At 40.1% G+C, this 11,620-nt stretch overlaps 2 protein-coding genes across 2 annotated transcripts; both read left to right on the forward strand.

Moving 5' to 3' along the window:
- The first annotated feature begins 314 nt into the window (after nt 1-314).
- Nucleotides 315-8,251, forward strand: il6r (interleukin 6 receptor). Its single transcript, XM_020092593.2, has 10 exons — nt 315-658; nt 1,796-2,422; nt 3,124-3,247; nt 3,959-4,137; nt 4,226-4,395; nt 5,089-5,233; nt 6,154-6,188; nt 6,312-6,363; nt 6,923-7,025; nt 7,155-8,251. Exons 1-10 carry the CDS (start codon nt 577-579, stop codon nt 7,414-7,416), a joined length of 1,779 nt encoding a protein of 592 aa, XP_019948152.2. The 5' UTR covers nt 315-576; the 3' UTR covers nt 7,417-8,251.
- Nucleotides 8,252-8,259: 8 nt separating this feature from the next.
- LOC109633147 (regulatory subunit of type II PKA R-subunit domain containing 1) lies at nt 8,260-11,551 on the forward strand. The gene is made up of 4 exons (XM_020092776.2): nt 8,260-9,145; nt 9,239-9,315; nt 9,963-10,009; nt 10,580-11,551. The coding sequence occupies exons 1-4, from the start codon at nt 9,065-9,067 to the stop codon at nt 10,648-10,650; spliced, it is 276 nt and encodes a 91-aa protein (XP_019948335.1). The 5' UTR covers nt 8,260-9,064; the 3' UTR covers nt 10,651-11,551.
- Nucleotides 11,552-11,620: the final 69 nt, after the last annotated feature.

Consider the following 11,620-nt stretch of genomic DNA (forward strand, 5'->3'; position numbering starts at 1 on the left):
TGAAGAAGAACTGAAAACATGAGAATTTTAAGCAAAAATCCCCTTTTGTTCTACTACTTGACCTTGTTGTGCTGCTACTTATATATGCAAAGGTCAACATATAAATAGATTTGAGCAGTGTGCCAATCAGACAGCAGTTTTACTACCTTTGAATAAAAGATATATAATATAAAAGTTTGAAAAGCTGCAAAGTCAATTGGAATTGTGCATGTGTGAGTAAATTGAGGATATTTCGAAATACATAGAGACACTGACTGACTTATTTTTTTGATAATATCGGCACTATAGTTATATTTATATATATCTATATATATATATTAGTGGGTGTTATGTTGATGCTGTGGGGGGATTTCCTCTGCGCCTGGTGGATTTCACAATAACGAGTCTTACGGATCATAGAGGAAGCTGCCAACTGTTCTTCAGTATCATGTGTGAGCTGGAGGACTATCTGTTGTTGGACTGACATGGGTTTGGATGAAGTTTGGTCACAGTCGGGTCTTTCTCCAGCTGTTGTTTGTCTGCGTGAATCCTCGGTGATGGTGTGACGACTCGGCGGAGGGAGATCCGTGCGCAATAATGCGGATTTTTCTCCCTTTGCTGTTCGCTCTGTGCGCATCGCTGGGCCGCTGCATTTTCGACGGCAGCTGTCCCAGGAGAGGTGAGATAATACTCTAACGTGGACATGTTTATTTCTCCTTCCATTGTTCGTTATTGACTGTGAAGTCTTGTCAGAGACATAGTCTACAGATACTTATCTTTCACACAGCTTCTGTTTCGATTTTTAAAGAACAGATTTAGAGTTTTACTTTGGTCTTATCCAGCTACAGGGAGAGATTTAATGGTTTAAAACTGAACCTGAGATATGCAGAGAACTGTTTTACCCAATAAAAAAGTTTAGGCAGATATTGTTATTATCACTATGATAGTATTATATTTATAGCAGCAGTTGCAAAGTTCTCTACAAAGAAGACAATTAATTATTATTATTGTTATATTTATTATATTTATAGCAGCAGTTACAAAGTGCTCTATAATAATAATAACAGTTTTCTAAATTCATGGTTAAGCTTCTTTCTTTGTTCACATTGCCATCTCTTACACTACCTTTGCACTAACCAATCAGCATCTAGTTTAAATGTGTTTTTAACCTTGGTCATGTTTGTTGTACTGGACTAGACCTGAAGGAGGAGGGTTACGGGGCTTTGAGGCAACTTCTTCTCATTTTGATGCTAAAAGTCCTGAACTTAAATAGCCAACATTATTTATGAAAAATGTATGGAAAATCAGAGTTCTAGAAAGTACATGGAACCTGAAAACAGTCCACACTCTCTCAGCTGCAGATTCCAAAAGTTTCGCCGGGGAACTAGGAACTGGGAGAGACTGAGGAGGGGAGGGGGGGAAACAGTTTAGACTAAGGGCAATGGACTTCCAGGAAACAGGAAGATATGAATACAAATACAGCTAAGGCTCATGTCATAATTGTCTGTGGGAGTTCTGAGCACATGCAGAACATTGTAAAGAGGTTTAAGTTTGAGAAAGAAAAAGAAATTGGGAAGTGGACAGACAAATTATAAGAGGAAGTTCAAAAGGAGGTGGATATGTTATGTTGCTGCATCTTATGTGCTGTGTTTTGTCAACTGTGACTGTTACCTCAAGGCAAAATAAAACTAGACACTAAACATGTCTAAAATTCAAAGAGGCATGCACGATTCAAGATAGTACGCACAGACACTATTTCTTTATTAGTTTAATATATTGTATTAAAAATGTTTATGTCCCTTGTTTTTCTTTGCAGACCCCCCACCAGGTATGTTGGTTTTATCCTCGGGCAGTAACCTGGTTCTCACCTGCAAAGGTCACGCAACGGTGGATGGAGTAAAGGTCAACGGTGCCAAAAACAACTCAAAAGCCAACAGGAGAGCGAGTTCTTCAGTCACACCCACAACCACTGGAAACATTGTAAACAGAAAACATATGAAGGACAGTTCCTTAAAGGAAGAAAACCACACCAGCCCTGAGGCAGAAGTCGGTGTGACGAAAGAAACCAGAGGCCCCAGAGACACAGATACAGCAAACACAGCTTCTCCCACTACTCACGTGACCCCACTGACCAGTGTGGTCCGACTGCTGAGGGGTGAATCCAACTGGGACAGTGAAGAGTTGGATGGAGAGGGAGATTTTGGGGAAGATGAGGAGGAGGAAGGGGCAAGTGGGAGCAGGGTAACAAGAGGCACAAAATCCCAGCCTCAGTGGAAGTTGAATGGGGAGACAGTGGGGACAGGGAAAAGAGACTGGAGAGAAATCATATTTGAGAAGAGAGGAGCGACAATGTCTCTGTTCTCAGTGAGAGAGACGGACTCTGGGACGTACAGCTGTCATCACAGAGGCAGAGAGAGGTCCTCCTTTAACGTAGTTGTTGCAGGTGAGTCAGAACAATGTGGGAGTAAAGTTAGAGGTTATGTGTCACTTTGATTTGAGCCATAGGATACAACTGCTGTGTCATGTTTTAACTGATAAAACACAACCAAAGTGCCACACATCGTGGTCAGTGGGTCAAGAAGGTTCGAGTGAAACCCTTACGTAATGTCTGCAAAGAAAAAGGCCTATTGAAAGAAAAATAATCAACATTTTTATTCATTTATCAGGCTAACATAAGGTATATTTAGGGGCGCCTTGGCCCCAGCTGAAATCTGATTGGCCCCTGAAGTGCCCCTGTCCCGTCACTAGTCTTTAAGTAGTCATTGAGAATTTTTAATTTCTTATTTTTTTGAAGAACATATATTCATATATTATATGATGTGTGAAGCTCTAGTGCTAAGAGTAAACAAGGAATGAACAACCTACTGAGTCCGGAATGATGCATGGGTGTTGGTTATATAATTGGCCCTTCGGTGTAAACTCTGGCCCCTTTTTGACCCATGAGTTAGATAAACCCCAGGTATGAAACTGCGAACATTCCCTGGTTACAGCCTGTCAGATGTGAGGATTTATGTTTTGGCACACTTGTAAACTGGATCTTGGATTTAAGATAGTGAACCAAAGTTGCTCCTTAAAAATGATGTACTCTTAAAGGCAACATGTTATTAAATGTATAACACACAGTGTGTTTGATTGTCCTGTCAGATCCTCCTGAGAGTCCCAGCCTGTTCTGCTACAAGAGGTCACCGAGCAGTAAGATTCGCTGTGAGTGGACGCCACAGAAGCCTCCTAGCAGAAACATGAACTGTTCCCTCATGCTGAATAAAAGGTGAGGACACACACGATAACACACTGTGACTAATGTATACCTGAGTGAAAGTAGTGAATATCAATCAATTGTAAAGCTGCTATAACATAATGCACAGGTATGTTTGAAAGGCCCAATGTCTTTAGATTTATATTTAGACCATGTAACAGAATGGCATTAACAATTATTGTTACTGTTAAACCGATTTAAGTTATAGACAGAAAAGATGTTTAGAAGAACTATAAACTTTGTGGTGGCTGATTGGCCACATTTCCATCATATTGCATAATGTTCCTGGTTCCCCTTCAAGTATTTTTCAGAAATTAGTGTGTTCTTCCTTGGGACCCGCCCCACCCCCCCACAAACTTTCATTGAAATCCGTTCAGTTCAACTTTGAAAGAGTTGTTGGTGATATCTATATAAAATGCACAGTTTATGTGACTTTTGATAATGTTCTACGTAACCTTGTTGTGGGTTATCGCTATGGCCACTTGCCAGAAATGAAAATTAAGAGGAGAAGTTGAAAAAGCAGCTGTTTGTTCAGAATAAAAGTTACATTTGAAGGAAATTTTACATCTGATGAAACTGGGCAGTTGAATCATTTGAAATAGTGCAGCTACTGAGAAACGTTTTTCATTAAGTGTTTAGTATTGGATGAAATCAAAGGAATTAAAGATTGTGAAAATTTGTTTCATTCTTTCATGCTTTTTCTCTCCTTCCACCTTCTTGCAGACTGTCAGATACATTCCTTCATTATCAGTGCTCGTACTCTACTCGTCGCTCCCGCTACTGGTGCGCTCTGGACCACAATGAGGACGAGCTGAGATCGCTTCACTTGGCCTACCTGTGTGTTACAAGCATCGCAGGCAATGCCACCAGTCCCCTGCTGCCCTTCACACCTCTGGACATTTGTAAGCGAGCGTGTCCTTGTCAGCATGGTGTTAAAGTTATGAAAGCTCTGTGGAGCTGCTCTCACTGCTTCCCTTCCTGCCTTCACAGTGAAGCCGGACCCTCCGTCAGACATCAGAGTCAACAAGGTGGAGGGACATGAGACATGGATAAAGGTCAACTGGAATTTTTCGACATCCTGGAAGTTTCAAGACAGATATTATGAACTAATCTATGAGCTCAAATATCAACCGCTGGAGTCCTCGTTTTATAATGAGCAGGTGTGTGGTGGCGGAGCGACTGACAGAGGGTAGAGGGGTGGGAGTTTTATGCCTCTCCTCTGGCAAGGCAATATGTTTTCTGGTTGTCTGTGTGTATGTGGGTTCGTCCACTCTATTCTTTTGAAACCATTCTTTGCCACAAGTGTTGAGTTAGACCCACAGATTAACTGATTAGATTTCAGTAGGTAAAGTTCTGGAAGACAATTATGTCGACTGAAACTGTTGGTGGCGGCAGTGTGGTAATCCTATCAAAACACGTTGATCATTGTAACGTGTCGTTGGTACAGAGCTAGCCACGTGACTTTACTTAGTCTGAACTCCAGATAGCTGGCGAGCTCAGCGGGTCGACAGACACAGGAAATGCAGGATACTTTATCCTACCAAACATCAACCGTACAATTCCTGGTCTCCATTGCTCTAGAATAAGTTTGTTAGTCATACATGATGAGCAGAACATGTGAAACACAGCTGACATCAGCATGTCAGTGCACCGCTCACTCTGGTTCAATACATCAAAAAGGAAAGAGGCTATTCAGTATTGCAGGAGACCCAAATAACTCAAATTGGCTGTTTCACCATATATTCCCAGTTGATGTGTGTTACTGTTCACAGCTGACGTTCTCACTGACCTGAAATAGTTACAGACTCCCCTGTTATCAGAGTAACTGGTTTTCTGTGTCTGTGTTTATGCAGATAAAAAATATTAAGAGCCGGCGCTCGTACACCATCACTGATGCGATGCCTGGTGTTAGATACCTGATTCAGCTCAGGACTAAGGAAGAATATGACGGTCAGTGGAGCGACTGGAGTTCACCTGTCAACATCAGCAGCTGGACAGGTAAATACATATATATATATTCAAGCTATGATTATGTGTCTGTGTCACCATTATCAGTAGAAAGCTAAAGATGGTATTGTTTATTGCACAGAGCCGACAGCCAGAAAACGTACCCAGTTGGTTTCAGGGACATGGACGTGATATATATTCAATTGACCTGTAAATCCTTGAACTTTATCTACAAGTACTCAAGTCTTCATTATCCACCCTGGACACAGACAAAAGTAGTCATGGCAACCTTGGGGGCACAGCTCCTGTTTCCTTCCTGTAAAAACTGAGCATGAAAACATCCCTCACACATAAAGAGTTTTACAGCTGTGTTGGTTTTCCCATTTAAATCAGTTTACTGATGTTTCATCTTAGTTTGATGGACCAATTCTAGAATATTCAACTACACTCTTTACACTGACTTTAAAGATTATTTTTCACATTCCATAGAAATTCTTCTTCATCTTCATATCATCTGTGGTTCCTCTGGAAAATACTGAAACACTCCATGTAACCCTTTCTCAGTGGAGGGAACAGTTTGATGCATTTGTTCATGTTCTTGTAAATGAGAAGATCAATGCTTGCTCAACATGTTTACACAGATTAGATAAACTCACATGATGTGTATGATAGTGACCTTAACAAGTGCTGGTTAATGGGTTTTATATTTTATCTTTGGAACAAAAGGAGGCTTGGTTTTTCCAGTCTTCGTGCTAAACCAAACTAACTGTCTCATTGTTTAGCTGTGCATTTATTATAAATTACATTATCTTTTATTGAATTAGGTGATGCTATATGATTATTGAGACATTAAAGTTGCTCCTCAAAGCAAAAAAGCAAATGAGCCTATTTGCCAAAATGTCAATCTACAGCCCTCTGAAATTTGATCCGAGCTTTTCTGATTTATGTCAAAATTATTTTTATCTCCTCAGCTCACAAGCTCAGTGATGATCTGACGGCCACTATGGTGAGTCTGAAGAACCAGTCAAACGTGTCTTTGATTTAAGGGGGTATGATTTGTGCTTCAGCTTGTTTTCATTTTCTTGCCGAAACTCCCATTGTTTTTTGTGTCTGTGTCTTTAACCAACAGTTTCCAGAATTCATAGAGGAAGGATCTGCTGCAGAGGACGACACACCCAATGGTATGTGTTTGTGTGTATGTGCTTGTGTGTGTTAGAGAGAGTGTGGATTAATGTGTAAAAAATGTATTGAGTATTGACATTAGTACATGTGTAGACAAATCTGCATGGATCTGTGAACGTGCATGAATCTTTAAATGTGTGCATGGACATTGATGGATGAAAAAAGCACAGTTTTTCACACAGTTTTTCATACTTTATACACAAACACACACAGAAATAATTTTGCTGAAATATCGGCCCCATAGAAAAGGCTCCACAAGTGCTTGTTGCCACATAATATTCATAGATCCCAGTGACAAAATGAGGAAGGAAAGTGAGGATTTACATTAAAGTTATCTTAAGGCCATGAGGGGAAACTTGTATTTTTAGTGCTGAAAACCCCCCTAGCCTGCTATGTCATGTCAACCGGAAGCTATGTCATCATGATAAGTCAGGCTCAACAATGAAACAAGCTGCAGGAAACATGGCTCAACACACCTATAACACACACAAACATACAACCACTTGCATGGACATGGTTCTGGTCCTCTGGGATTTCTCATTTCTGTCTCCCCTGCAGATCCTGGACCAGTGGTTGGTGAAGTGGAGGTGTCACAACACGTCCTGTGGATCTGTGGTTCATTTCTTCTCTTGTCAATCATTCTGGCTGCCTACATGTTCAGGTAATGACACATCTGCTGATTAATGTGAACTTGGTTATTCCACTTGGTTTGCATGAATCCAACTTGACTCAGAATTTTGAAACCCTCTATATATGCATAAACGAACATACATCTTATTTCTCATTTCAGACACAAGGACAAATTAGTGTCTAAACTCCACTGTTTTAGCATCCTCGTCCAGTCGGGTAACTCGTCTCAGCCTCCACCCTCCACACCAGCCGCCCCAGAAGGGCAGGCCCTGGTGACCTTTGTCCCTCCATGTAACGATCAGCCCTCATCTGGTGAAGCAGACGAAGGGGAAGAAGAAAATGAGGAAGAGCAGAGGCTGGAGGAGAGAACAGAGGCTGTTCACTTCAGCAACACAAGTTATTTCTTGACCCAGAGGATGTGATGTCACTCAAAACAAGCTAGAACATTTTGTACTGCTGGATTGTTTTTTTTAACCTCAGAACTAGTGTCACAGATAGCAATAGGACAGTGGACTTACAATTGCTGTGGTTCTTGCTCAAACTTTGTATGTAAAGTCTGCCACTCTATCTCTCTAACTATCTCATTCCTGAAATACCTCTGCAGTATTTATACTTCTCTTCCTGTTGCCTCCTAAAATGTGTTGGATGCAGGTCTAATAGCTGTAAAGCCCTGCATCTATGCCTGAATATATATATATATATATATATATATATATATATATATATATATATAGGTTTGTCATTTATTTCACTCACACCCTGCCCTCTCAGTTTCCACATATTCTTTACAAACGTGTTGTTTTCCTGCCTTTTAGGCTTAGATTTGATGGTTTCAGGCACAAACTGTTGTCCAGTCAACCAGCTTCCAGAGAGGGCTACACTGGGGAAAAAATATTTATAAATGATTGATGTAACCATATATGAAATGTGATATGTGTGTGTTAAATACAGAAGTGAACCACAGTGGTTTACTTTTCTTGTATTATCTTAAAAGTCAATAGAATAGTCCAAAAGCTGTATTTTTGAGAAGGTTGTAGGATTCTTAGTTGACAAAGTTCAGAGCTCAAAAGTCCCAAAAGGTGATATTTCATCTTGTGTGCAGAAGATATTGACATGTTCGCACACGATAATTTACTAAAAAGTCCACGTGTCTCCGACAACTTCAAATGCTTAAATTTTCACCTTGGACTGTCATATAATGAGATTTTTGCTGCTCTTAAGAGCAATTAAATCAACTTACCCCTGTGGTGTTCTGAGCATACGTTATTAAGTTGTTTTCATTCCATTAACTTGTGCACACGAGATAACAATTTATAGTTTTTCTACTGCTAGCAATTTATATTTTAAAACCTAGTAGCTTATCTTTATTCACAAAAACTATCAATCAATCAATCTAATTGTATTTGTAAAGCGCACATGCACAAATCACAATTTGTCTCATAGGGCTTACCAGTCCATGTTGCAGCAGCAGCAGCAGTAGACATGGTAGTAGTAGTAGTAGTAGTACAGTAGTAGTGATTTCCTTTTTATTGTACAACCAACTGTGCTCCCAGTAGAACTACACACAGTATTATGGACCCATCATGGACTGACCTTTAACTCTGGGTTAACTCTCTTAACTGTACAATATTCATCTGTGTGTGCAATACAGTCATTCATGTGCAGTTCATTCACTGTGCATATCCTCACACTGCACACATTAATTCTTGTTTTTACACTGTATATATTAGTTTTTATTCCATTCATATGTTCCTATATTTGTTATATTCCTTTTCACTTAAGTAGTATTATCCTGTAAATTAACTATTGCATGTTATTATCACTTACTGATGCCTATGTGTGACTCTTGCTGCTGTAATATTGCACATTTCTCCACTCGGGGACTGAAGGATTCTTTTATTTTATGTTGTCTTATGTTAGGATGTGCTGCCCCCTAGCGGTCGCAGCTGTCAACTGCCTGAACTCGTTTCTATAGCAACAGTTGTGGACCGTGTCACTAGCAGGTGGTGGTTTAAAATGGCGGCCAGCGGACATGAAAACATTTAGACCGGTAACATCTGCAGAGAAACGATGGCTGGAAAAGGAGGTTCGACCAAACTGGAGCTCGGAGTTTTGAGTCCTGAGCAGCAGGAGAGGCTGCGACAGTTCAAGGTGACGTCACAACAGTAGAGAGGCTGGATTGGAAATGTTTGTGTTTGTTGATCGACTGCTTCAGGAAATGCGTCCTAACTCTTCCTTTTCCAGATCAAGACGAGAATGGACAATGAGATGTACTTGAGGTCGCACCCAGAGGTGGAGGTGTTGGTGGGAGACTTCCTCAGGTGAGCCAGCTCCTCCTGCTCCTCCTGCTCCTCCTGCTCAGAGAAGCTCATTCTGCTCCACGAGTCCAGAAATAACAACGACTCACAGGTCTCACAGAAGACAGAGAAACAAAATCTGTTCTTGAACCTGAAGAAGAAGACCCACCTAAAAATTAATAAAAGAAGAAAAAACAAGGCCAACCCCCCAAAAAACAGAAGAATAAATAAACAATGCCAAACATAAAAGTAGAAAGAAAACTACAATATCAACCTTAGAATTTAGAAAGTTAAAACAACAAGACCAACCTAAAAGAGTCAGAGGAGAAAAAACAAGACCAGCAACAACAACAAAAATTAAAGGACAAAAAAAACAAGACCAACACCTCACTGCTTGTGGAGGGTGAAGCCATCATCCTTAATAAACACACATTATTTATAAGAGTATTGTTCTTCATTCAGTGAAAGAACAGACAATTCAACTCATAGGCTCAGTAATGCATTTGAAGCCTCCACAAAGCTCATTGTCAAAACAGCCTGTGTGGTGTCAGATTTTCCAGCATCACTGAGGAGAATGTGCAGTTCATCACTTTCAATGTCAACTTTGAGATTAGGTCAGAGCACTCTGTCTCTGTCAGTCTGTGTAATGTTTGTATTTCATGTCCTCACAGAAATGTGCTTCTTCAGAGACCTGCTGACATCCGTGAGTTTGCTGCAGGTGAGTTTTTGTGCACGCACTCACACAGAGTAAGTGAAAAATGTTTTTCATTTTAATGTTTTGTATGTTACATGGTATTTATCATCTTGGTTGTAAGGGTAAATGTATTACCTACTTTAAACTGGGGTCCAATAGTTTTACAGTCCCATACTCCTGGACTCTTGGACCTCAGTGTGTACAGTGAAGAGTAAAATAGCCAGGCGTTGTGTAGAAACATAGAGTTCTTGATATTTTCCTCGTAGAACATTGGAGTGGAATGGACACTTTTTTTAATGACCTCTGAGTCTTCTTAACTGGTCTACAGTTCAGCTTTACTCTTGAACTTGCTGGACCTGATTCTGGCAATTTAACCTGCGACTATCAGTCAGCTATACACTTCTCTAAAGAGGTTGTACCCACTCACCAAAGTGACGTAGCAAGAACAACAACTATTTTAAGGTGAAAAGTATTAATAGTGTTGCTTTAAGTGGATCCCAAGGTAATAACTAATAGGGATGAATGTAAACAATACTGTTAACATACAAGCACATGTATAATCTCAGCCACTAACCAGTGTCTGGTCTTTTTCAGATCACTTCACCAACCCAAACCTTCATGCTGCTGTCAGCTCCAAAATGGAGGGAAACAGCGCCAGGGAGTGAAACACACCCGACAGTCGTGACCCTGCAAACTTCTCTTCTGTGTCAACTCCAGTAACTAGATGTCAGTCAGTGTATGTCTGTCTACAAAACTGTTTGGCTGATGGCCTTTCAGATTGCTATCACACATGCGGGATCCAGCGAGGGTAGAGTAGCTTCTAATGGCCTTTCCTAATTAGTGTGATTATAAGATAATGAGGAGGAGGACGTCCTGTGTGTATTACACACCATTGGTCACATAACACACACGTGAGTACGTAGGGACATGGTGAAGAGTTCATTGTGTACTGAAGCTCACGCACTGGGATCTGCAGTGATCTGATGTGAGCAGTGTCCACTCATCTACATGGAAAACACCACGTGTGAGGGGCAGAATAGGTTGCCACTTTTCTACGTATTATAGTCACATCTCTTGGTTACTTGATGATAAAACACTTTCATTTTTTATTAATCTTATTCATCAATGTATGTATATAGTTAGGTCTTTTTTTAAAGTTGCACATAAGAAGAAGAGGAAATTTAGATAAATTCTACTTTGTATAATTTTTATCTGCATATTTTTTCTACAGAGGAATATAAATCTAAGATAATCTTAGTGTATTTTTCAATAATAGCCATTACCTTAACATTCATTACCACTCGGTGTTCAGATTCTGCTGTTGTGAGTTGCCAGCTTCCTCTGTAAAGTATGTAAATAAAGTTTATCTCTGTGGTCACCTCTGTTTGCTGGTTTGTTTTTTGGTTGTGTAATGCTGTTTGCACAAGTCATTTAGATTGAAATATGATCCGAGGAATAATCATTGCGTCCTGTTTTACAACCTCAGCTCCCACAAGCTGTTGTCGTGCACCATTGTGTCAGATTTTATATTGTGCATCAGTTCAATAAAAAGATAAAAAAAGTTCATATCAGAGTTTTTCTTGTTTAACAATGCTGATTCATTTCATGGTTGACATGAGAATGTATCAAATAAAT

The sequence above is a fragment of the Paralichthys olivaceus genome, chromosome 13 (assembly GCF_024713975.1).
Source record: "Paralichthys olivaceus isolate ysfri-2021 chromosome 13, ASM2471397v2, whole genome shotgun sequence".
Classification (NCBI taxonomy): Eukaryota; Metazoa; Chordata; class Actinopteri; order Pleuronectiformes; family Paralichthyidae; genus Paralichthys; species Paralichthys olivaceus.